General features: G+C 48.1%; 1 protein-coding gene across 50 annotated transcripts; it reads right to left on the bottom strand.

The window, feature by feature from the left end:
- Positions 1 to 213: 213 nt before the first annotated feature.
- Positions 214 to 26,781, bottom strand: LOC129645921 (uncharacterized). 50 transcript variants are annotated; one of them, XR_008711568.1, is made up of 7 exons: positions 26,588 to 26,742; positions 6,674 to 6,772; positions 3,103 to 3,208; positions 1,954 to 2,033; positions 1,494 to 1,693; positions 843 to 1,028; positions 214 to 490 (listed from the first exon to the last, which is right to left on the bottom strand). XR_008711568.1 is itself a non-coding variant. In XM_055571463.1 (6 exons), exons 1-6 carry the CDS (start codon positions 26,642 to 26,644, stop codon positions 292 to 294), a joined length of 684 nt encoding a protein of 227 aa, XP_055427438.1. In that variant the 5' UTR covers positions 26,645 to 26,758; the 3' UTR covers positions 214 to 291. The 50 variants fall into 50 exon arrangements, 19 of the variants coding, with proteins under 19 accessions (XP_055427438.1, XP_055427436.1, XP_055427437.1 ...); XR_008711567.1 differs by having other exon boundaries at positions 1,954 to 2,009; XR_008711557.1 differs by having other exon boundaries at positions 1,494 to 1,626; positions 26,588 to 26,741.

The following is a 26,781-nucleotide window of genomic DNA, read 5'->3' as shown; positions in this document are numbered from 1 at the left end:
CTATGCTTCCTCCTGAAGGAGCCACTGACCACGTTGCAAGGTCCAGGGCAGGAGGTCACCAACGACCTCCCTTTCTGGCAGCAGTATGCGCAGGGGTGGGCATACTTGGTCTGCGAAGGGCCACACAAAATACTGTCGATTAAATGGGGAGTCCTGTGATCTCTGTCACAAAGACTTAACTCTGTCTTTGGGTCTTGAAAGCAGCCACAGACAAAAGATAAAGCTTCATTTATTAAAATCAGGTGGTGGGCTGCAGTCTGCAGAGTCAGGAAACTGGGGCAGGAGGGGGTCTCAGGGGGAGAGGGGTGGACACTGGGCTCCAGCAGAGAGGATGAGAGGGCCTGGGAAGGACCTCAAACTGGGTGCTCGAGGTGGGGAAGTCAGAATGCCAGCCGGGTATTGGCCAGGGCCCTCGGAGGGAGGTGACGTGGTGTACAGTCTGGTGCTGACCTCCAAGCTTAACTTTTTGGCAGGAGGCAGAGAATCTAACCTGCGGGTACAGGAGAGACGGAGGGCAGGCAGGGTGGGTGTGGGCCCATGTGTCAGGGGAGGGCTAGTAGGAAGGGCTAGGGGTCGATCAAGGCTGGAGGAGACACGGGCTGCCCATCAAGCCATGTCCCCGGGAGATACAATTGTTTCCTGTGATTCAAGTCATCGCAGGCTTTCTGCACAGGACAAGCGTATCTGTTACCCCTTCCCACTGAAACGGCAGCAAAGACAGTCCAAAGGGAGAGTATCCAACACCTGCAGGCAGGAGGGACCCGAGGTCTCAGTGGAGAGCAAGGGTGAGATTGAGACAGATCAGGGGAATCCAGAGCAGAAGGGCCACCGCCCAAACTCACCAGGACTCGGAGGGCAGCGGGGAGGAAGAGACTCCTTCCCTTGCAGCTGACAAACGTGGGGCCAGATGAGGACGGCAGGTCACAGTCGAGGTGATTCGCTGGAGGCCTGTCTGGAGAAGGGCTGTGCTGTGGGCTGCCCCAGGCCCCAATGTGGAGAATGGCTGCAGGGGCGGTGTTTACCCCGGGCTGGAACCAGAACGGTGCTAGCCGCAGAATGACCTCCTAGAGACGGCTGGGATGTAGGGGTCACCCTCACACCTTCCTTTCTGTGTCAGCATCCACGCTCTGCGTGTTTACAGAGCTCACTGGAAGGCCTCTCATTCTGGGGACATCTGACTCTCGTTTTAACATTTTATACTCTTCTTTATTGAGGAATATTTTACTACAAGCATGTATTACATTAAATTTTTTAAAGATGAGCTACGATAAAACATACCATATTTAATGAAATTCTAATGTTTATACTATTTGAAGAGTTTTTATAAATAATCATAAAGGCAATGCTATGAAAACGGTCAAGGAAGATGAATAGGTGATTTATAACAAGCAAAAGGCTGGTGTGTCAGAGCCCAGACAAGACACAGAGTTCACCCCCAGAGGGTTCAAATGACGCTAAGGCCAGGTGGTACAAGAGGTAAAGAACCTGCTTACCAATGCAGGAGATGTCAGAGATGGGGCTTCGATCTCTGGGTCAGGAAGATCCCCTGGCGGAGGGCATGGCAACCCACTGCAGTATTCGTGCCTGGAGAATCCCATGGACAGAGGAGCCTGGCAGGCTATAGTCCTTAAGGTCACGAGGAGTCGGACATGACTGAGCAACTAACGCTTTCACTTTTCACATAAAGGATCAGCTTATGGGGGGTGAACAGGGTTAAGGGAATAAGCAAGGGATGGGGAGGCCCCCAGAGGCTGTCACCACTCAAGGCTAAAGGGATTTAAGTTCCACAAGAGGTAGAGCATGCAGAGGGGCTGCCCTGTGGGAGCTGTGGTCCCAGAGAAAGCAAATGCCAGGGACATGGGGCTGAACTAGGGGAGAGATTCCCCACCCTCTCTCCCGCCACCCTTGACTCCTCAGCCAGCATTCCAGAAAAATACTCCATAGGCAACTCACACACAAAATCTGCACTGTAGCGTTCTTCATAACAAGAGACCGGAAATAATGGTAGCCTGTCGAGAACAGTGATGGCAATGCTGGTAAAGATCAGGAGAGATAATGCGTGAATGTATATGCACATATGTGCCAGGATTGATTCTAAGCTATTTGCATGTATTATCTCATCTAATCTCACAATAATCCTGTGTGGCAGGTACTATTATCTACATTTTACAGAGACTAAACGGAATATTAATAGAGCTGAAGTAAAATTACAATATAGCCACACTGCAGAACATGGTACAGCCATTTAAAAAGAGGAAATAGGTCTAAATACGTGAATCTGGAAAGAAACACACTGAAGAAGAAAAGGTCATAGAAATATTTGTATACCGTAATCTCTTTCTATTTTTAAAGTAGCAGCTGTGTGCATGTGTGCATGTGTGTGTGTGTGGAAAAAAGGTCTGGAAGGACACACTTGAAAAAAAATGGTGGTTACCAATGGGGAGGGGGCTACCAGGGGTTTGAAAGAGCTTCATTTTTATCTTATGTATAATCAGAATGTACTCACATATTCCCTGTGCACAAAAAATGAAGGAATAAGCAAGTGAAACCTCCTGTTGACACTGGAGTTTCAATCCAGCAACCCTGTTCCAGTGCTGACTGGTTCCCAGTCTGTGTGTGTTCTTAACCCTTTGCTTCTCTAGAAGTTTGTCTGTGAAGCGGGGTACTACTGGTACTAGCGGGGTACTGTACTCCCCTTACAGCTGGTCTCATGAGGAGTGGATGGGGAGCCCGTGAGGAGAGCCCTGCAGGCCTGCCCAGGAAGCGCTGTGCTTCCAGCCCTGAGACAGCTGGGGAAGGTGGGGGCCCAATTCCGGCCTTAAGGCTCCCTAGTGCCCACAGAACACTGTCCTCCCTGCCCAAACAGACCTCAAAACCCAGACCAAGACTTCTCTGGTGGTCCAACAGTTGAGAATCTGCCTGCCAATGCAGGCAATGTGGGTTCAATCCCTGGTCTGGAAGGATTCCACATACCACCAGCGACTAAGCCCGCATGCCTAGAGCAAGAGGAGCCGCTGCGTGAGAAGCCCGCACTGCGCAACTACAGAAAGCCTGTGTGCAGCAAGGAAGACAGCAAAAACCCAGACCCAATGTCTGACCCACCCCAGCGCAGCCAGGCATGGCCTCTGTCCTTGGCTCCTCAGTTTGGCAGAAAATGGCCTGACGAGTCACGTCCTGGGAATCAGCAGCTATATCCCCTGATAAGAGCCTGAAACAGAGGCCAAGGGCATTTAGTAGCAAGTGGACCCCACACATTCACCGCTGTGACTTTCTAGACCTCAATGGTAATTATTCACAGAGTGCTGCCAACCCCCGCTGAAGGTCTGCTTTACCAAAGCTCATGTGCTCTGGGCACTCTGAGGAATGTTGATAGGGACCTGAGCACCGCCTGGGAGAAACAGCTGGTCTGCGCCTTCTCCAGAAGCTGATTCTAACAGGAATGCTCACCTAACACCGACAAGGATCTGAATTTTGCATCTCCATGGACTATCCTATAAACACACGAGTGTGCAAAGTCTGGAAAGGTAAGCACTAAGCTTGCGCAGAAGTTACCTCTAATGAATGTTGTGTGTGGGGTGACTGGGGTTGAGGGGTAGGGGGTCCATGAAGCAGGTGCTCAGGGAAGATATTTGTACTCTACTTCAGATATTGAAGCAGTGCTTGACTCTGCTACAATGAGAATGCAAATATTTCTTGCAGAAAAAAAAGTTAATAAGAAAAAAAGGAGGAATGCACCAAATAGGATTTTTCTGTGGAATAAATAAGATCACAGATTAAGAATGCATGGTTGGCCCTTAATAGTCATAAAAAACTGTTCCAGGCTGTGTGTGCGCTCCGTTGCTTCAGTCGTGTCCAACTCTTTGCAACCCTATGCTCTGTGGCCCGTCACGCTTCTCTGTCCATGGGATTCTCCAGGCAAGAATACTGGACTGCGTTGCCATTTCCTTCTCCATGTTTTAGGCTATTTAGACATAAAACACACAGTTTATTGAACTCTGATGGGGTGCCAGCTGCTGTTAGACGTATTATCCTGTGTTGATCAGATGACTCTACCAGGTAAGTATTATTTGCCCCATTTGCAGATGGAGAGAGTCAGGGCACAGGTGGAGCTACACCCAGAGCCCTCAGCTGCACATATACAGGTTAGTGAAATCCCAGAGTCATGGGAAATGGATTTTCTTCTCCCAGAGAAAAGCAAAGAACCTCACGGAGAAGATGCCGCTCTCCCTACCTGGGAGTCCTTGGACAGAACCATGCACATCTGTTCTCATGCTATTGGGAGCAAAGTGCTAGGGACGCTGGAAATCCTGCAATTCTGCCTCGCTGGAATGAGTCTGGGAAGAAGGGGCAGGTCCTGGCAGAGGACCACCCAGAGGAGCGTGCCAGCTTGCCCCTTTCAGTAGGCACTGAGAGAAGACTCCAAACAGAGGGTCGTGGCAGTTTTGCCCCCCCGGGATGGTCCGGCAGCTACTGCCCAGGGGATGATGAGCAGGGTTGGGATCTGAGCAACTCCCCTTCTCCCCATAAACTGGGGCCGGCAGCCAGCTAGCTCACAGCTGCCCTCTCCCAAAGTGAAGATGGATTTAGTAACAGCAGCTCAATGGGCACAAACCACACATAGATAGGTTGTTACCCTCTCTCCAGACTGGCTGTGCTGAACGCAGGGCTCAGCTTTCAGAGCCAACTTCCTGCGTCCTCCCCTGCCTTCCTCACAGCAAGAGGCAGATGGAGCCTTAAATCCCCCACCGCTGCAACTCACCACAAAGAGAAAAAGTCCCAGCTGGAACTGCTCTCCTGGTGGCCGTGCCAACCCCAGCCCCGGGACTCCCTGGAGCCCGTGATGGGGGCCTCTCAGCTGCCCTCCGAGTTCCTGAGGGCTTTCCCTTCCCTCCCCAAAGCCTGTAGCCACTAGGTGGCAGCCAGCCAGAGGCCCCACCACAGCGTGAGGCCCGTCCAGCACAGTGCACAGTGTGTGTGCTCAGCTGTGCTCGACTCTGTGACCGCATGGACTGTCGCCTGCCAGGATCCTCTGTCCACGGGATTTCCCAGGCAAGAATCCCGGAGTGGGTTATTTCCTCCTCCAGAAGATATTCCCAACGCAGGGATTGAACCTATGTCTCCTCCATTGGCAGGTGGATTCTTTACCTCTGCGCCACCTGGGAAGCCCTTCGGGCAAGTTTACAACCCAATTATGTGGGCTTCCTGTGGCTGCAGAGAGCCCTGTAGCTGAGACTACTCTCAACCTTGACTGGGTCCTTTGGTGGGGGGCTCTGCCTGCTAATACAGGAGATGCAGGATACGTGGATTCAATCCCTGGGTCAGGAATATCCCCTGGAGGAGGAAATGGCAACACACTCCAGTACTGTTGCTGGAAAAATCCCATGAACAGAGGAGTTTGGCAGACTACTCATGGGGTGGCAAAGAATCAGACACGACTGAGCAACTGAGCACACACCTTCTGGATTCATCTACGAATTCACAGTCCCTGGACCGGGTTAGTGTCACTACTCCACCTTGTGGACATTATTGGAACTGCACCCTGAGGAGGCACTGCACAACGTGAGAGGCACTGAGATGCTTTTGAACTGTGGCGTTGGAGAAGACTCTTGAGAGTCCCTTGGACTGGAAGGAGATCAAACCAGTCCATCCTAAAAGTGATCAGTCCTGAATATTCATTTGAAGGACTCATGCTGAAGCTGAAGCTCCAATACTTTGGCCACTTGATGTGAAAAAACTGACTCATTGGAAAAGACCCTGATGCTGGGAAAGACTGAAGGCAGGAGGAGAAGGGGACGACAGAGGATGAAATGGTTGGATGGTATCACCGACTCAATGGACATGACTTTGAGCAAGCTCCAGGAGTTGATGATGGACAGAGAAGCCTGGAGTGCTGCAATCCATGGGGTTGCAAAGAGTCAGACACGACTGGGCGACTGAACTGAACTGCAACCAACCAAGGCAAATAAGGATATGGGCGGGGAACTCGGCATGATGATGTTACTGATGACCACAGTGGCGATGCTGAGTCAGTGAGTTTGAAATCACTTGCTTCTTTCCACCCTCTTCCCACATCACCTCCTCACAGAGGCTTTCTCTGACCACCTTAAAATAAGACCCATCCATCTTTCTGCCCCTCCACATTGCTTTATTTTTTGTAGCAGCTATCATCACCTAAAATATTATTGGTCGGCTCACTGGTTGACAGCGTGAGCTCCAGGAGGGCAGGAACTTTGCTTTGTTAACTGACATATCCTCTCCGGCTAAGAGTACCTGGTATATATGCAATAGGTGCTCAATAAAAATGTGGGGAATGAAGCCATTAACCAATGATTCACTAACCCACCAGTAGTCCCCTGAGCCCCAGGCAAGCTTGCATAGCCCTCTCCTGCAAACCCAGCTGTGCACCCCCTGCTAGGAACAATTCCCATGTTGGGCCCCTAGGCTCAGCTTCCAGCCAGCCTGTGCTGGTCTGGCCCTTCATGGTCAAGCCCCTGCCTCAGTTCCCACCTTTAGTATCTGCATCCCTCAGCATCATTCCCTGTGCCTGCGGCCCTGCCCAAGCCAGAGTGGCTTCAACTCACTGTTCATCCATTGTGTGCCTGGTCCTGGGCTGGGAGTTTTGTGCACGCTGCCTCTAATCTTCATAGAAACCTGCAAGGTGGGTGTTAATTACCTTCATTTTTCAGATGAGCAATGAGTTCAGAGAAATTAAGGATTTTCCACATGTGATTTCTGCCACCCCGGTGTTTCCTAGAGACTGTGCTCCGTGATGCTAATGGGCAAAACAAGAAAAATTTGTATGAAGCAGAGTTTCCATGGTGAGAAATTTTAGACAACATGACACATGGCAGGATTGCTTATACCAGGACTTCTCAGAACCTATACAATACCCACAGGCGCTACAACCCTGCAAGTGAGAAGGAGCATATGGACGACACAGCTTTCCAAACTTATTTGACTTCGGAATCCCCTAATCAAGGAGCACCTCACCAGGACATGGCTTGGGATTCGACACCCGTAACCTTGGAAGCATCAAGATCCATCTCAATTGCTCTGACCAGGGATGCCCACAGGGTAGGAGTGGACACATGTCCAGCATTTCTGCATGTACCTTGCTTGATCTAGTGACAGGCTCGTGAGGAGGACTCATTTATCCTCACCACTTTCTAGGTGTGGAAACCGAGGCTCAGAGATGGAATCTGCTCTATTTGCCTCACAGATATTTGAAGCAGTAGAACATGACTCTTCCCTGGGATGATGAGGGTGAAAATAATCATGAGGGCCCATGAGGAACCTGAAGGCAGCCACGGGGCTGCATGGAAGCAGCTGGGGGTAGGGGTGTGGCTGCGCCCAGCCCTTGAGGGTGCCCCCCTCACCAGCCCTGACAGACAAAAGCCTACAGCCACAGCCCTCCACCATCCTTGGGTCCACGTTCCTGCATGCTCCTGCAGTTTTAATTAAACACCGCGTATGGCGGCTCATTAAAGAGAAAACAGTTGTTCTATTTCTAAGTAGCCTCAGGACTCCTGACTATTTTTACTGCTTGAACAACATTGCAGAGAATTTTATAGTGTTTGAACTTGGCATTACCTCTGAGCCCAGCAAGACCTCCAGGCCAGGGCTGAGAGACCATTCTCCCTGCTCCAGGACACCTCCCTCACGGCACCAGGGATCCACCACAGGCCCCTCCTCCCGCCAGCAGCGTCCTTCTCATTACTGGTGGTCCTGTAATTACTGGAGGTTCGCCTCACTTCGGAGCTCCAGTACACACCATTTGGCGGTTTGGTTCCCTCTTTTGTTCTTAGTGCTTTTCTGGGAAGCAGCCCATCAACAGTATTAGCTTATCCTTGGATAGCACTTCCTGGGCACCAGGCACTGTTCTAAGCTCTTTAACTGTATAAACTCCCTGAAGTCTCACAACACATCTGTCAGCTAAGTAGTGTCATTCTCCCAGAAACTGATGGGGAAACTGAGGCAAAGAGGGGTTGGGTTCCTTGCCCAAGATTATAAACTCTTAGTTGGTGAAGCCAGGGCTCAGACACAGGCTCTAGAATTGGTACTCTTAACCACTATATTATGCCATCTGCTAATAATCTCCCAGGTTTGGCCCTGCTTGTGTCTACGACCTGCTTCAGGGCTGTAATTCTGCCACCAGATCCCAGTCCAACGATGGCAGCAGGCTGGGTCACCTGCCTAGGTCTCCAACCATCACCTGACCCTGGACTGGCCTCACCTCTGGCACACTGCATTTCCCGAAGAGGTGCAACAGCACCTCTCGTTGCACATGCTCTTGGAGAACCTCCCCGCTCCCCCCACTCCTTGAACAAGGGCAGACCTTTGTGACAGCCTCAGTGAATAGTGTAGCTGAAGTGACACCGTATGGCTTCAGAAGCCTGATAACAAAAACATCACGCATATCTGTCTTCTCTGTGGGGCCTTGGCCACCAAGGTGTGAGCAAAGCCACACAACTGTCGGAGAGACCCATGTCTCCTAGCTGTCAGTCAGCACCAACCAGCCAGCTGGGGGTCGGGGCGGGGGCACTCTGAAAGCTAACTATTACCCCCCACTTGAGTAACTTAGTAGATGCTACGGGAAGTAAAGGCCAACTTCCCCACCCAGCCCTGCCCAAATAGTTGAGTCCTGAGCAAAATCAATGGTATTGCCATTTCAAGTCCCTAAATTTCCGGGTGGTTTGCTACATAGCAATAGACAACCAGAACACCTGCTGTGACTGTCTCCTGAAGCATTTTGTGGCTCTGAGGTACTGTGTTCGGTCTACCAGAGCAGACATCCCCCCATTTTTCTGTCTCCATGATTCCTGTCCTCCCTAATAGAGAAAGTGAAGGCTGATGCTCTTCCATCTGCCCATCTCACTTCAGGGAACAGGGCACCGCCAGGCTGGGCCCAGACACCACCCTTCCCCCAGGAACTGAGATCCATCCTCTTCATGACAAAGACTAAGTCTCCTAGGCAGTGGGGTCAATTCCCACCTACTTTCTAGATCACCAATTCTCACGGCCGCAATGCCTCACTCTGCCGTGCGCCCCTTCTTTTGAGTTTTACATTTCATTTATGGAAGTTGTATTCAGTTCTTTTGCAAATTGGTCAATTTTGGTAGCTGTTCTTTGCTTCACACCATACTTTCGATCCTTTCATTCTTCAAACATATTAAGCTTCCTACTTTTGTACTTGGTATCACGATTACAATAGTCCCCATTTGGAGGATCTGATCCTTCAATTTGTTGCTTCTAATAACTCTTGCTCATGGTGGCTTGTTTCCTTGTGTGTTTGGTGGTTTTAAATTGTGAGCTCATGTTCTTTGCAATTTTTATCTCTGAGAATCTTTAACATCTGCATTTAAAGTGTGTTCTCCACACCAGTCAGAATGGCCATTATTAAAAAGCCTACAAATAACAAAAGCTGGAGAGGGGGTAAGGAAAAGAGAACCTTCCTAACTATTGGTAAGCTGGTGCAGCCACTGTGGAAAACAGTATGGAGGTTCCTCACAAAACTAAACATAGAATTACCATAAGTTCCAACAATGTCACTCCTGGGCTTACATCCAGACACAACAATTCAAAAAGATGCGTGCATCCCTGCGTTCACAGCAGCCAAGATGAAGATACAGCCCAAATGTACATCAGCAGACAAATGGACAAAGAAGATGCGGTGCATATACATGCGGTGGAATATTAGCCACAAAAAGAACGAAATAATGCCATTTGCAGCAACATGGAGGCAACTAGAGAGTATCATACTAAATGAACTAAGTCAGAACAAGAAAGACAAATACCATATGATATCACTTATATTTGGAATCTAAAATATGACCCAAATCAACCTATCTACAAAAGAGAAACAGCCTCCTGGACACAGAGAACAGAGGAGGCTGGGGGAGGGATGGAGTGGGAGGTTGGGACTAGCAGATGCAAACTGTTATCTAGAGAATGGGTGAACAACAAGGTCTTCATGTATAGCACACAGAACTAGTAATATATTCAATACCCAGTGATAAACCATTATGGAAAACAGTATGAAGAAGGATGTTTATATACATTTAACTGAATCACTTTGCTATACAGCAGAAATTAACATGACACTGCAAAACACTATCAGTTCAGTTCAGTCACTCAGTCGTGTCCGACTCTTTGTGAACCCATGAACCACAGCACGCCAGGCCTCCCTGTCCATCACTAACTCCCGGAGTCCACCCAAACCCATGCCCACTGAGTCGGTGATGCCATCCAATCATCTCATCCTCTGTCGTCCCCTTCTCCTCCTGCCCTCCATCTTTCCCAGCATCAGGGTCTTTTCTGATGAGTCAGCTCTTCACATCAGGTGGCCCAAGTAGTGGAGTTTCAGCTTCAACATCAGTCCTTCCAATGAACACCCAGAACAACTATACTTCAATTTTTAAAAAAGTGTGCTTTCCAGAAAAGACATGGTTTCTGCAAGGCTCCTAGGGTACCACCAATCTGGAATCACAGGCAAATTTCACAAAAATTTACAGGTCTGTCTTATTGCACTTCACTTTTTTGTGCTTCTCAGATACCGTTTTTTTTGTTTGTTTTTTGTTTTTTAAACAAATTGTAGGCTTGTGGTGGTCCTGCCTCCTGAAGTCCATCAGTGCCACTTTCTAACTACATTTGCTCACTTTGTGTCTGTGTGCCACATGCTGGTTAATTCTCTCAATATTTCAAGCCTCCACCAGCAGAAAGATCATGACTTGCTGAAGGCTTTATTATTTTTAACAATAAAGTATTTTTAAATGAAGGTATGCATATTATTTTCTTAGACATACTGCTATTGTGTGCTTAGTAGGCTACACTATTGTGTAAGCATAACTTTTATGCACTGAAAAGCCAAAAACAAAAAAATGTGTGTGACTTGCTTTACGGCCATGATCGGGAACCAAACCCACAGTGTCTCTGAGGGGTGTCTATATTAGATTAAATACGAACCTTCAAGGGCATGCTACCACGGCCACAGTTGGCTCTTTTCAGGTCCCCCAGGTCCACCTTTCCTCTAAGGGTAGAAGTCCTTTTTAGTCGGGGTGTAGTTGCTCCACAACGTTGGGCTACTTTGTGCTGTGCAGCGCAGCCATCAGCTGTATGCGCACAGATATCCCCTCCCTTCTGGGTCGCCACAGAGCATCGAGTAGAGTTCCCCGCGTTATACAGCAGGTTTCACCGGTCCTCTGCTCCGTGCACAGCCATGTATACACATCAACCCCTCTCCCCCAACCCACCCCACGCCCCTCGTTCCCCCTTTGGTGTCTATACATTTGTTTTCTATGTCTGTCTCTACTTCTGTTTGGCAAATAGGTTCATCTGTACCATTTTTCTAGATTCCAAGCATGTGTGTTAATAGACTGTATTTGTTTTTCTCTTTCTGATTTACTTTATTCTGTATGACAGTCTCTAGGTCCATCCACATCTCTACAAATGACCCACTCTTGTTCCTTATAATGTCTGAGTAGTATTCCATTGTGTATACATAACACATCTTTTTTAGCCATTCCTCCGACCATGAGTAGAAGTATTTAGAAGAAAAGTCTGCTTCAACTTCCACTCTCATTCCAGTGCCCCAATGTGCAAAAATTTGCCGCATTTTAATCTGAGTTAGTTTTCTTATTTTCTTACCCAAGATCCCCAAGACATGCTTAAGGCACTGTGTACCCCTGGAGGAGAAGAGGCCACTAGAAATGGAGGAGTCAGGGTTAAAACAACAAAGGAAAGACAAACATTTTTATGAAAAAAAAAAAAAAAAAAACTGGATCGGTACCCATTGCAAGAAAAATATTTCATGCAACTAACAACTAAAATTGTTTTCTAAATGACATGGCAGTTCTCCCTGACATATCAATTAATTACAATTCAATTTTATCTTTCCTTGAAGTACATTCTTCTACCTGATAACAAGTGCTTACTATTTACTTCAGTGACTATAGGCCCTAAAAAGCAATTCTCAAAATACTCTTTTCACTTCAAATATCTTAACTCAGTGGATCTTTCAGTGGTTCAGCATTTTTATCCATCTGGTTAATCAACATGCATCTGGTTTGACAATCTCCACATTATAGAAGATGTGTGATCTATATGTTGCTACTCCTGAATCTAGTGGCTTTAAACCATAACATTTAAACAGTCTGTGAGCCAGTCTGGGCTCAGCTGGGTGGTTCTTCTGGCCTCAGCTGGGTTTAACTCACATGTCTGGAGCTGGGCTGGGTACTGGCTGACAAAGACTGGTCTTGGCTAGGAGGACTGGGCTGACTGTTCTACTCCATGTGGCTCTGTTCCAGGCTGGCCTAGGTGTGTTTTCAAGAGAGCATTTATGCAAGCCTCAGAGGGGTCTCACCCACGGATATTTCACTGGACAAAGCCAGTTACATGACAAGTTGAGAGTCAAGGGATGGGTACCACTCTCTCAGCTGAGAACATACAACAAAGGGTGTGAGTATAGGGAGAGGGAAGAATTGTGGCCAAATGATGCAGCCTGTCACAGCCAGCGTCAGCCTCCCCCTTGCAGGGAGCAGGTCAGGCAGCTGGTGTAATGGACCATCAGGGTGTCCCACAGGCACTCGGGAGCAGATGGACAGAACTCTCCTCCCACCAACCACTTCAGTCATGGCTTCAGAGTCAAGGTGTCTCACTTTCTCACTACACACATGTTGCTCCTGGTAACACAGTGTTAGGCTGTCAAGGACCACCTAGGAAGGCAGCAGTCAGACAGGGCTGGTCTTCCTGGGGCCAAGGAGTCTACCCCCAGCTCAGGAGAGAGCAGCGACTCAAGTCTCTGGACACGTTGCTGAAAATAAATGTGGCTAGAGTTCAATCACTTAAAAAATGAACATCGTTTCTTTCCTATATTAACTGGTGATGCCTTAAAATAGATGACCTGGAGAGAATCTATCAAACCTTCAGTTTGTCAATATCATACCAAGGAAAGGAGCATAATTCAGAAAGCAATTATGAGAAATTGTGTAAGGCAGTGCAGAGTTCAAGGTCAGGGGCCAGGCTATCCACTTGCCTCCATGCACCAGAGCTCACCCCAGGGCTGGGGCACACCAAGTGTGTGCTTAACAAGTGCACACTGTCCTTGGCTTCAAAGAATATACTTGTGATGTTTTGGTGCAAAGAGAACCACCAAGTAGATGAGCCTGAAAAAGATTCGGGGAGTCCCTCAAGGGCGTTTGGTCTGAATCTAAGGTTCATATGTGGTGTATTTGTCAGAACTGTCACAGGACCAAGTGACAGAAACCTAACTCGGGGTCACCCGAAAAGAATGGGGGATTTATTGTCTTAGAACCCTCCCTGGGGATTTTCAGACAAAAATCTCAGGAGAGAGAGGCCTTTCCTGGTCACAGAATTTCCAGATGGAGGTGAGTCCAGGGCTGGTTATTGATCAGCTCCTCAACAACTGCCCCCCTTCCACCTACAATGTGAAGAAAAAAGGTCAGTGAGATTAGAGTTTAGGCAAAGAAAAGCTGGGAAGCAGATGAGAGGGAGGGAGAAAGACAGAGCTGCTGTATCCAAGTATTCCTGAAGCCAGCTTCTTTGCCAGCCTTTCTGGTTATTTGGTCACCTGAGACAATAAACCCCCCATTCTTTTCAAGTGACCCTGAGTTAGGGGTCCCAAACTAGAAACAAGACAATATCAATCAACAGAATGGATACAAAATCTGTGGCAGGTTCACATGTGGAATACTCCCTGGCACAGAAAATGAACACTTGTACACAACAGATATTTTGTTAAAAGCTAGACACACACAAAAAACATACTGTGTGCGTGCATTTACAGAAGCTCAAGAAGAAGCAAAGCCAATTTTGGTGACAGAGATCAAATAGTGGTTACCCCGTGGGATAGAGACTGGAAAGGGGCACCAGGAAGACTGAGGATGTGCTGGAAAATGGGTTATACGGGTGTAGTCTTCACTTTGACTTTTCACTTTCATGCACTGGAGAAGGAAATGGCAACCCACTCCAGTGTTCTTGCCTGGAGGATCCCAGGGACGGGGGAGCCTGGTGGGCTGCCGTCTGTGGGGTCACACAGAGTCGGACACGACTGAAGCGACTTAGCAGCGGCAGCAGCAGTCACAATAAGAAGGCATCAAGCTGTACACTACAGATCTGTGTGCTCTATTGTATGTACGCCATACCTCAATGTAAAAAACTATTCATTATCAGCTTTGACTGAAGTTCCAAGCCCTTCAAATGGCACCTGTTCTTTAATTCATTCATTCATTAAAAAGAGAACCTGGGGTTTCCCCATCTAGGCTTCCTACTGGATTTCTCAGTTTATCTCCCTACAGGTGATTTAGTGAGACCTCACTCAGGAGACCATTCTGGGGTTCAGCCCTCCCTTTACCCAGTTCCCAAATTCCAACCAAGTAAACCCAGAAGTTCCAGAGGGGCCCCCAACTTTCCTGGGCTCAACCATCAGGGTGATCTGGGGTTGAGGATGCCAGCTCTCGAACCCCATTCTCCTGAGCCAGGTGGCCCTTGTGTGGCCAGGAGGGGCTGGAGCTCCCTGGAGGAGCTGAGGAGGCGTGCCTGAAGAGGCAGGATGTGGGGAGATCAGTCCTCCACACTTGCTCTGGAGGAGGACCATCAATACAAAAACATCTTCATAGAAGGTTCTGGAACCAGACACAGGACCATGTTTACAGGGGCCAGACACTGGGGAAAGGTCTCTGTTTTGGACTTGCTTTGCAGGTTGGCTAATTCCTTACTTTCCCACTAGATGACTTTGATCTTGCCCATGTCAACTTCCTCATAACAAAATGAACCCCAAACACCCACTTACAGACTTAGCTTGACAGATAGTATGGGGAGCGAGGTGGGAGGAGGGTTCAGGATAGGGGAGACACATGCATACCTATGGCTGATGCTGATGTATGGCAAAAAACATCACAATGTTGTAAAGCAATTGTGTGCTTAGCCACTCGGTTGTGTCCAACTCTGCAACCTCATGGACTGTAGCCCACCAGGCTTCTCTGTCCAGGAGGGATTCTCCAGGCAAGAACACCGGAGTGGGTAGCCATGACCTTCTCCAGGGGATCTTTCTAACACAGGTATCAAACCCAGGTCTCCCACACTGCAGGTGGATTCTTGACAATCTGAGCCACCAGAGAAGCCCTCTAAAGTAATTATCCTCCAATTAAAAAAAGAGAGATGCTGCAGAAGGACTAATCTAGTTTACGCAGTACCTTTTGTGTGGAAAGAACCCTTCCTCAAGAGGCTGTACTACCTTACATGGAAATTTATCATAAAATACTGATTTTCTTAGAATAAGATATAATTGCCATCTGTTGTAAAAATTTTCATATTAAGTTTTCAAAGCCACAGTTTCTAATGTGACTGATAAACCCAGGTATTGAACCCAGGTCTCCCACACTGCAGGTGGGTTCTTTACCATCTGAGCCACCAAGGAAGCCCTCTAAAGCAATTATCCCCCAATTAAAAAAAAAAAAAAAAAAAGAGACGTTGCAGAAAAACTAGTTTACACAGTACCTTTTGTGTGGAAAGAACTCTTCCTCAAGAGGTTGTTACATGGAAATTTATCATAAATTACATGGAAATTTATCATAAAATACTGATTTTCTTAGAATAAGATATATAATTGCCATCTGTTGCAAAAATTGTCATATTAAGTTTTCAAAGTCTCTAATGCGACTGGTAAACAGTAGGACTGTGCAGTGTACAGCCTGAGCAACCACACATATATATCCCTGCCTGCAGGATATGAGGCCCTATGAGAATATATGAGGTTTGCCTTATTTTTCTAGCCAGGAAACTTAAGTTACCTCCTTTATTCTTGCAGGGCATTATTCTTTCTATGGACTGAATTGTGGTTCCCAAACTCACCCCTGCCCACAAAAATTCATGTGTTTGAGGCTTCAGGAGAGAATTAGGTTTAGATGAGGTCACTGGTGGGGGCAGGGGTAGATGGACTCATGATAGGATTAGTGCCCTCATAAGAAGAGGAGGGGGACTTCCCTGGTGGCTCACACAGTAAAGAAACTTTCTGCAATGCAGGAGACTGCTACCTGGGTTCGATCCCTGGATCCGGAAGATCCCCTGGAGTAAGGAATGGCAACCCACTCCAGTATTCTTGCCTGGAGAATTCCATGGACAGAGGAGCCTGGTGGGCTACAGTCCATAGGGTCGAAAAGAGTCAGATACAACTGAGCACAGTAGCACAGCAGGAAGAAGAGGAGGCACTTGGCTCTCTCTGTGCCATGTGAGGACACAGCAAGAAGGCAGCTGCCTGCAAGCTGAGAAGACAGCCCTCACCAGGAGCCAACCAAGCTGGCACCCTGACCTTGGGACTTCCAGCCTCCCGTGAAATACTGTCTAAACCACTCCGCCTGTGCTTTTTGTTATGGCAGCCCAAGCTGAGGAAGGCGCATACTGGTACCAAGAAGCGGGGTGCTCTGCCACAGATACCTAAAACTGTGGAACTGACTTAGGAACTGGGTAATGGATAGAGAGTAAAGAGTTGTAAGATGCCTTCTAGAAATATGTATGTTAAGGGGGATGTGGTGAGGCCTCAGACAGAAAAGAGGAACAACGTTAATGGAAACCGGAGGAAAGCCATGACCCGTTTTAATGTGGCCAAGAACTTGGCTGACTTGTCTCCAGTGTTTTGTGGAAGATAAACCTCTGGGGGATGAAATCGGACACTTAGCTACTCGGATCTCTAAGCAGAGCACTGAAAGAGTGGTTTGGTTCCTCCTGACTGCCTACAGTAAAACACAAAGGAAAAGAGGTGAACTGAAGCAGTTGTTAAGCAAAAAGAAGCCAGAACTGGACAATCTGGAAAATTTTCAGCCTATCTGTATTACAAAAATGAGATGCCTTGACCTGAAATGAAGATTAAGGGTGTGGCTGAACAAGCATTTGATTAGGAGATCATGGGCATAACTCTAGGACTTAATCAGACATCTCAGCAGAAGCCAGAAATGGAGATGGGATTACAGTCATGCCTCAGTATCCACTGAGGGCAGGGAGGGGGCAAGTTCCAGAAACTTCACATTTAACAAAATCCAAGGATGTTCAAATTCCTCATATAAAATGACACTGTATTTGCATATAACCTATGCACATCCTCCCACACACTTTAAATCATCTCTAGATTACTTGTAATATCTAATACAATGTAAAAGCTATATAAACAGTTGTAAATACAATGTAAATGCTCTGTAAAAAATTACCTGCATGTGGCAATTCAACTTTTGCTTTTTGGAACTTCCTGGAATGCTTTTTGCTGTTGTTCTGTTTTGGAACTTTTTTTTTTTAATACTTTTGACCTGTGGCTGGTTGGAACCTGGATATGTAGAGGGTCTACTGTATACAATTACACTGCCCATTTGAACTATAGGAGACAGAAAAAACAAGATGAAATGAAGGAAAACTGCTGGACTTCTTTGATGAGCCAACAGGGCTGGGTCATAGAGCTGTTTGACTGTAAGCATGCACTATTCTCCAGGAAAAGGGAAGATGGACCCCAAAGGCAATTCAGAGGCCATGAGAACCACCCTCTAAGTTTCAACAGGCCAGACAGCCCCCAACTGAAGTCTAGAGGCCAGGACTGCCTTGTGGGTTCAGGACAACCTGTGGAACCTTGGGGCCCGGGCTGCCCAGTCTTGGGGCCATGACCGCAACTCGGCAGAGCTGCAGAGAAGGGACTCCTGGCCCAGTGGTTCTGGAAGGCAGGGCATCGAACCAAAAAGGACTACCTTGAGACTGAAGATCTAGTGGTGTTTCCCTTGCCAAGTTTTGACTTGCTTGGGATCGGTTATTCCTTTTTCCTTTTCTGTTCCTCCATTTTGGAATGGAAATGCATAACCTTTGCTTGTAAGCACATCACTTGTGGATTCACAGGTTCACAGTTGGAGAGGAACATTGCCTCAGGATGAACCCTACCCAAGTCTTACCCACATCTGATATTTAGGTGAAACTTTAGACTTGATGCTGGAATTAGTTAAGGCTCTGGGGGCTGTTGGAAGGGAATGAATGCATTTTTTATGAGAGGACACACATTTGGTGGGGGAGCAGGACTGGAATGTTATGGATTGAATATTTGTGTCCCGACCAATTCATCTGATGAAGCCCTGATGGGACGGGATCTGTACATAGGGCCTTTGGAGATAATCAGGTCACAAGGGTTGGAGCTCTTGAGATGGGGTCAGTGTCTTCACAGGAAAGAGACATGGTAAGAGCTCTTTCTGCCTGGTGAGCACATAGTGAGGAGGAGGCTGTCTGCAAGCCCAGAAGAGGGCTGTTACCAGAAGCCAACCAGGCTGGCACCTGGGTCTTGAACTTCTAGCTTTCAGAACTGTGAGAAACAAATTCCTAATGCTCATGCCACCCAGTCTGGCATGTTATGGCAGCCACGGCGGATTAAGACAGTTCTCATCATCTGTTAAAGTAAATACCCCTGAAGATACAGAGCTAATAATGGCTGAGCTATATTATCCCTCAGAGGGACACTTGAATTCTGGGGTGTAAACCCAGCCCCCTAAGAGAGAAGTGCTCCTGGTGGGCCTTTGAGCTGCATGGCTGTCACTGGGCAAGGGTGTATTTAAGGGAGAAAGGAGGCGCTGCCACATCCTGAGAGACTCCCTCCCTCATCAGAAGGCAGCCAACATGCCCGTCCACCCATGCCCGAAGACGGCCTGGCTCAGGGTTCCGAGGCCTTTCCCTCTGGGAAGGAGGCTGATCCATCAAGATGCCAGGGTATGAAAGTCCCCGAGGCAGGAGTGTGCCATCCCCACAGCCTCCTTCTGGCTGTAAAATTAGCCCTGCCTGTTTCAGGGAGCCATCTGGCGGGTAGGAGGAGTAGGGAGTAGGCTCTGACCCTGCCAGGGGTGCCTGGCTTAGAGACAATAAGAAAAGTCATCGAGCGGCTTCTATACGCTTCCTTCCTGCTTTCGTATCTGGGAGAAAGAAAAGGCATTCTGGTGATGACTGCGGGCCCTGCGAGGGGAAGAACGGGGCTGCTCTTGGAGGGGCCGGATCCCTGGGGAATCCACGGCCTCCCGAGCTCCACAGGGCTTCCTGGAGGCTGAGTCTCTCTGGTCCCTTGTTCATTCGGCATCTCCCAGGGGTGCCCTGGTGTGTGAGCTGAGGGGAGACAAAGATGTGCAGGAAAACACCCCCTCTCCTGCCAGGAGCCCACAGCCTGCCGTGGGAGTCAGGCTCGCAGCCAGTCATTGCCAAAGGCTGTGTGGAGTCCTGTAAGAGAAATGGCAGAACAGTGATACTGCGAGGACGCGGAAGAACAAAGAAAGTCTTCCTGACCCTCAGGGAAGGCTCCCGAAGGAGGTCACGTTTACACACAGTATATCAGAGTTCAAAGGCAGAGACAGGGTGGTCTGGGAACAGCCGAGGGGCTTAGGATGGGCTGGCAATGGACAGACCAGACACCAGGTGGGGCGAGGTCCTTCTGGGCCTGTGGGTGGCACCGTGTGGTTTGGATTTTATCCCAAGTAGGTGTTCATCCAAAGATTTTGGGCAAAGGCAGAGGGTAACTTCCCCAGAGAGCAACGGCATGCCCTCACCTGAAACCTGGACTCTCCTAGGAAGGAGCTGCGGGGGTCCGAGCCCTTAGACCCTCCTCCCTGGAGCCTGGCTGAGGCTGGTGGCCAAGGCCTTGCAAGTCCAGCCCAACCCTGATCGTGCTCTGAGTGGGTCTGGCCTGCATGTGCTGTCATGATTATATACCTTCACTCATTTGGGAAACCTTTGGTTCAGCTTCTCCGGTCATGGCTCAGGTTTTGTGATAACATGTGAGAGTCCAGGAGTAGGTGAATCTTGAAAGAAGAAATCACTGGGTCATACTGAGAAACTCACAGAGCTCCCTGCCCCACGCAAGGCTGGGGGTCCAGCCAGAACTGGGTCCTGGGAAGGTCCCAGTCAGGGTCTCAGGCTCTCAGACAAGGCATCTGTGTTCCTCTTTCTCTCCTGAGAATGTCTACAGGAAAATATACATATGCAGGCATGGAGCCCAGGCCACACACAACATGACTCACAACCAAGGAAATAGGCTGCCACCTTCCCTGCTCTGTATGTAGGGACTCCTGATTTCCTGCAAACAAATGAACTTGACTTTAACTCCATTACTAGGGCTAATCTGTCCCATCTCCACCTGCCTCGCACAGGACATGGGCTCATTCATTAGGAATGGTGTGTGCACTTTGCTGAGTCCTCTGGAGGGATCTGTTATGCGGTGTGTCATGACAGTTCACCCAGGAAAGGGTCAGGGGCAAAGGGCTAAAGGGTAAAGTGGTTCCTCTCCACCCTGCCTGCCCCCCAGGGGGCAGCTCTGTGCCCTTGGCCCCTCCACTCACTGACCCAGTGGTGAGCTCAAGGTCACAGCAGCATCTTCCTGGGCTGTGCCCATTTTGTCTGTAGCCCTTCTGGGTTTACAGGGGGGAGAAGAGGGAGTCTCAGAGAAAGAGCTCAAGTTAGATTGTCTAGGGCAGTGACTCTCAACCTTCAGGTACATCAAGCCCCCTGGAGGGCTGGGAAACTCAAGATAGCTGGGTCCCACCCCAGAGCTGCTGCTGCTTTTTTTTTAAATTTTTACTGGAGTATAGTTGATTTGCAATGTTGTGTTTAGTTTCAGGTGTACAGCAAAGTGAATCAGTTAAACATAAACATATATCCACACTTTTTCAGACTCTTCTCCCATATAGAGCATTGAGTAGTTACCTGTGCTACACAGTAGGTCCTTATTAGTAATTGATTTTATATACAGTAGTGTGGATATCAATCCCAATCTCCCAATTTATCACCCCCCGCCACGACTGTCCCACCTGGTAAATGCAGCCATGAAATTAAAAGACACTTACTCCTTGGAAGGAAAGTTATGACCAACCTAGATAGCATATTCAAAAGCAGAGACATTACTTTGTCAACAACAGTCTGTCTAGTCAAGGCTATGGTTTTTCCAGTGGTCATGCATGGATGTGAGTGTTGGACTATAAAGAAAGCTGAGCACTGAAGAATTGATGCTTTTGAACTGTGGTGTTGGAGAAGACTCTTGAGAGTCCATTGGACTGCAAGAAGATCCAACCAGTCCGTCCTAAAAGAGATCAGTCCTGGGTGTTCATTGGAAGGACTGATGTTGAAGCTGAAACTCCAACTTCAAACTTCAACTTATGCTGAAGCTGAAATACTCTGGCCACCTGATGCAAAGGGCTGACTCATTTGAAAAGACCCTGATGCTGGGAAAGATTGAGGGCAGGAGGAGAAGGGGATGACAGAGGATGAGATGGCTGTATGGCATCACTGACTCGATGGACGTGAGTCTGAGTGAACTCCAGGAGTTGGTGATGGGCAGGGAGGCCTGGCGTGCTGCGGTTCATGGGGTCACAGAGTCGGACACGACTGAGCGACTGAACTGAACTGAGCCATGTTTGTTCTCTATATCTGAGACTATTTCTGTTCTGGAGAGAAGTTCATTTGTACCCTTTTTTTAGATCCCACACATAAGTGCTATCATATGATATTTGTCTAGAGAAGGTCTGGGTGGGCCTCAGACTCTCCTTTCTAACAAGCTTCCACATGATGCTGACGCTGCTGGCTGGAGGCCCACCTTTGGAGAATCACTGGTCTAGCTCCTTACCTGGCACCTTCCTTACAGGTAATGCTGGAAACACTACCTCTGCGTCTTCCTCTTAGATGCCTTTTTCCAGTCACCACTCTCTACTGTTTTCTTTTCTTTCCTGTCTGACCTCTTCCCAGACTGTTATTCCCTAGAGAGCAAGATCTGTCTTAATTACCTGTGGATCTCCAGAAAAATCTTAGCAGTACTCAAGCTGCTTGGAGGGCAGTGGGTCTCTCTGGGGGAAGAAGTGGGTGGAGGAGGGGTGGGTCCCAAGAGGCACTGTCACTTTTTCTTTCTATATGCTGCTACATTGTTCGCAGTTTTAAAAGGAGAATGGTTTGTGTGTTACTATGTGATTAAAAAATTATGTCAAGAGAATGAAAATACAAGTCATAGACTGGGAGAAAACAATTATAAAAGACATCTGATAAAAAATAAAACGGTTTCCAAAATGCACAAAGAACTCTAAAAACTCAAAAATAAGCAAAGAACCCAACTAAAAATTGGGCCAAAGACCTTAACAGATGCCTCATCAAAAAAGATATTCAGATGGCAAATACGTATATAAAAATAGGTTCCACCTCATCCTCCTACACTGTTGATGGGAATATAAGTTGGGGCAGCCACTATGGAAAACAGTATGGAGGTTCCTCAGAAGACTAAAAATAGAATTACCATATGATCCAGTAATCCCCTTCCTGGGAATATACTCAGACAAAACTCTAATTCAAAAAGATACACACACCCCTAAGTTCATAGCAGCACTATTCACAATAGCCAAGAGATGCAAACAACCTAAATGTCCATCAACAGATGAATGGATAAGGAAGACGTGGCACATACATGCAGTGGAATATTACTCAGCCACGAAAAGAACAAAATAATGCCATTTGCGGCAACAAGGATGCAGTTAGAGATGATCACATCGAGTAGAGTAAGTCAGAAAGACAAATACCATATGTCACTTACACGTGGAATCTAAAATACAGCACAAGTGAACCTATCTATGATCCAGAAACAGATGCACAGAAATAGAGAACAGACGGCTGGCTGCCAAGGTTGGGGAGGAGACGGATGGATTGGGAGTCTGGGGTTGGAAGATGCAAACTGTTACATTTAGAATGGACAAACAACACGGTCCTAATTCATAGCATAGGATATTCAATAGCCTGTGATAACCCATAAGGAAAAAGAATATTAAAAAAGAACATATATACATGTATTACTGAGTTACTTTGCTATACAGCAGAGATTGGTACATTGTAAGTCAACTATACTTCAATAAAAAATAAATATGCTCCACCTCATACTGCCAGGAAAATGCAAATTAAAACAACAAGAAACTACTACTGCACATCTATTCGAATGGTCAAAATCTGGAACACTGACAACACCAAATTTAGGCAAGGATGTGGAGAAACAGAAACTCCTGTTCATTGCTGGTGGGGATGCAAAGTGGTACAGTCTCTTTGAAAAGCAGATTGGTAGTTTCTTACAAAACTAAACAGACTCCAATCATGCAATCCAGCAATCATGCTCCTTGGTATTTACTCATAGGAACTGAAAACTTATGTCCACATAAAAGTCTGCACATGAATGTTTATAGCAGCTTTATTCGTAATTGATGTCCTTCAGTAGCAACCGAGATGCCCTTCAGTAGGTAAATGGATAAGTAAACTGGTACATCTAGACAATGAAATACTATTCAGTGCTAAAAAGGTATGAGCTATCAAGCCATGAAGAGATGTGGAGGAAACTTAGATGCATATTATTAAGTGAAAGAAGGCAATCTGAAAAAGCTACCTACTGTATGTTTCCCACTTTAAGACATTCTGGAAAAGGCAAAACTATAGAGATAATAAAAAGATCAGTGGTTTGCAGGGGTAGAGGGGAGGGAGGTATGAATAGGTGGAGCACAGAGGCTTTTCGGGGCGCGAAAATGTTCTGTATGCTACTGTAGTGATGGATGCGTGCCACTGTATCAAACATTTGTCCAAACCCATAGAATGCGCAACACAAAGGGTGAGCCCCAAGGCCAACTATGGACTCTAGGTGATAACGATGTGTCAGTTTAAGTTCATCAGCTGCAACAAAAGCACCTCTCTGGTGGGTGATCTTGATAATGGGGAGGCTCTGCACACGTGGGAGTACATGATAAATCTCTGAACCTTCCCTTCAGTTTTGCTGTGAACCTAAAACTGTTTTCAAAAAAGTTAAAAAAAAAAAGAAAGAAAGAACGGATAAAGGACCAACCCTTTGACTAAAGCATCCTCTCTAAAGATACTAACTCTGCTATCCCACACCCCCGCTGAGTCTTAAAATGTATCTAGCTAATAGCATTACTAAGCGCCAGGTGCTGCTGAAAGACTTTCAAATACAGACTTATTTAGTCCTCAGAACCACCACATGAAGTGGGTACTTTTTATTAGCCCTGTTCCCCATGTGGGGAAACTAAGGCACAGGGATGTCAGTTACCTTATTCAAGGTCACTTGTCTAATTAGCAGTGGGGCTGACATTCACCCCCTGCTGGACTCATTCTGGGATGTGTCCTGACCTCTAGGAGGGCTGTACCACTTAAGTTATGGATACCTTGAGGATGGTCAAAAGATGGAGTCATATTTATTCACATCTAACCCACTTTCTTCTAAAGAAGATTTGAGGGAACTGCTACTTGATTTTGTTATCCAGAGCATACATTGCATAGAAAAGCTACCTTTAATTAAATTTCTGCTAGAAACACAATACAAAAACATAAGCTTAAGCACAATGGCTTACCGCCCCTACTCCCTCCAAAAAAAAAAAAAAAAAGTCATCAGAGTAGATGCGATCTATGGCTTCTGAGAGTTCCTGTTCATAGTGGTCTCTCACTCGCTACTGGCAGGCAAGCAGCAGCAGGTGCCGGAAGGAGTGGCAACGTTTATGGGGAGGGGGCAACTTTTAAACACAGAACATTCTCTACATTAACTTGATTTCTTCCATGTGTGGGGAAAAGAGCTGTATGACTCGACTGGAGTGGAGGAACCCTTGGCCCCGCTCTCAGAGCCCCCAAGTTCTCAGTGGAGCCTGAAGCTGATAGACTGGAGGGCCTTAACAGGAGCTCTTCCTCTGAGCAGCTCAGGCCCCATCCAGCCTGAGTCACAGTCTTCAGCAGTGAGAGAGGGGAGGAGCCTGGCTTTGCTCTCTCTTTTCTCTACAAATGCCCTCCAGGTGATCCCACTGTGTGGCTGGGGCTGAGAACCACCAGGAAGGCCCACTGCAATTTTAAAGCTCCAATTCTCACTCTAAAATCCCTCGGTTTTTTAGAAGTACTGTGTGTTCTTAACCTCTCCCACAGCCCCCAGGTCCTTGCCCTGCCTTTCCGGGGGGGCAGTGCTGGGTTGGCTTGGAATTTAATCACCTCCTTGGAACCAGCGCCCAGCTCCCCAGCGGGCTGCTTGTTCACCTCCGGTGAGGCCAGTGGGTTTATTTATGGTTTCTGATTTTATTTATTTCCCTGCCTCAGAGCTGTTCTTCTGCATACAGAGAACTTGGGCTGTCTGCTGCCTGCCAGCCCAGGGCCACCGTGAGCCAGGCCAGGATGGATGGCAGAGTTAGTCCAGCCCATTGGCTGAGAAGCTGGGCACCTTCTTGGGGTGATTTATGCCATGCGGCAAGGCCCTGCCTGTGCCCAAACGTCTCCCCCACGAGCTTTCCCAGCACAGGGCTTTGGGGGAGGGGGGGTGCCTGGAAAATTCTGTTTTAATTCAGAGGGCTTGGCTCTGCCTATTTATTCTTTTGCTTGGGCACCAGCCCAGGAGGGCGTCAGCCGGATCTTGTTTTAATGCCTGTTTACCCCCCTCCCCCACCTTCCATGGCTAAGGACCAGTCTGGAGGAGTGAGGCTGGGAAAGTCTGCGTTGGAGGCGACAAAGAGGGGACAGGCCCATCATTTGTACCTGATTTCTATTTTTCCTGCTGTTAATACCTCACTTGACACCCACTCCTGCCCACCCCCTCCCACCACCCTAACCAGGGTTCTGCCAAGTAGTTGGCATATCAGGCAGGATCTAAACAGGAAATCAGAAATCAGTTCAAGTACCCAGTGGAGGGAATGTAATGCTGGGGCTTGGTCACATAGACACTGGAGGAGTCAAGAGTCAAAAAGGGTAGGAAAGCAGCTTAGAAAGTGTTGTGGTTGTTTAGTTGCCCACTAAACAACTAAACAACTAAAAGAGTGGCCAACTCTTTTGCCACCCCATGCACTGTAGCCTGCCAGGCTCCTCTGTCCACTGGGATTCTCCAGGCGAGAATACTGGAGTGGGTTGCCATGCCCTCCTCCAGGGGATCTTCCCAATTCAGGGGTCAAACCTATATCTCTTATTTCTCCTGCATTGGCAGGTATATCCTTTACCACCGAGCCACCTAGGAAGCCCAACTTAGAAATTAGCAGCATCCAGAAGCCATGGTCAGCTCTGAGGCTGGAGGGATGAGTCGGGGGAGAAAGGAGAGGGTGTGTGTTGGCAGAGCCTGGAAGCTGCAGCCACCAGGACAGCTGGAACGAGAGCGAGACCACAGCTAGAGCCAGAGCTAGGCCGGAGCTGACCCCTGGCAGGGAGAGAGGGGCCCAGACCCCACAGCGTCTTTCCTTACCCTGTGCTCCCAGCCTGGGATATGAAACCCCGCTGACAAGGAGTCTGGAGAAGGCAGATGGAAAACCGGGGCAAGGACTGAGGCTAACAGGCCCAAGACCAACCCAACGGGATTGCCAGACTGCACCTGCTGCGAGGCCACTGAGCCAAAACCCCACGGCTAGTTGGGGGTTGGACCCAGGCCTCTGTTTACTGCCACAAGGCTGGGACCTCCCCATCGCGGGCCTTTCCCTGGACCGGACATAGCAGGCCTCTGGCCCTGGCCCGCTTCTTTAGGACCAAGAACTGCCTTGAAGGCAGATGGTGGAGGAGAAAGGGTTGACTGTGGTGATAGAGGACTCACCGAGCTTCTCGTTCTGGGCTCTGGCCACATAACTCCCTGCAGGAGAGTCAAGGCCATCCGCTCACCAAGCCATTTCCTCCTCTGAGCCCCAGTCAAGGCTGCATCTCCCAGCCTCCCTTGCGCCCAAGCAGGGCCCACGTGACCAGAACCAGCCAATGGCGTGTGAGCAGGAGCCTTCCGCGTCTCCTCCAATC

This window comes from Bubalus kerabau, chromosome 3 (assembly GCF_029407905.1).
Source record: "Bubalus kerabau isolate K-KA32 ecotype Philippines breed swamp buffalo chromosome 3, PCC_UOA_SB_1v2, whole genome shotgun sequence".
Taxonomy (NCBI): Eukaryota; Metazoa; Chordata; class Mammalia; order Artiodactyla; family Bovidae; genus Bubalus; species Bubalus kerabau.
This window is presented reverse-complemented; position numbering and strand designations above follow the sequence as displayed.

Bases quoted from the DNA above. Each gene is read 5' to 3' on its own strand.
- LOC129645921 (XM_055571461.1), bottom strand. From the start codon at position 26,644: ATGGCCTTGACTCTCCTGCAGGGAGTTATGTGGCCAGAGCCCAGAACG. The intron at 2,034-6,581 runs GTGAGTTGAAGC...GATCTTTACCAG, and splicing joins AGGCACACAATGGATGAACA to CATTGCCATCACTGTTCTCG. The intron at 1,611-1,953 runs GTGAGTTGCCTA...ATAGCCTGCCAG, and splicing joins CTACAGTGCAGATTTTGTGT to GCTCCTCTGTCCATGGGATT.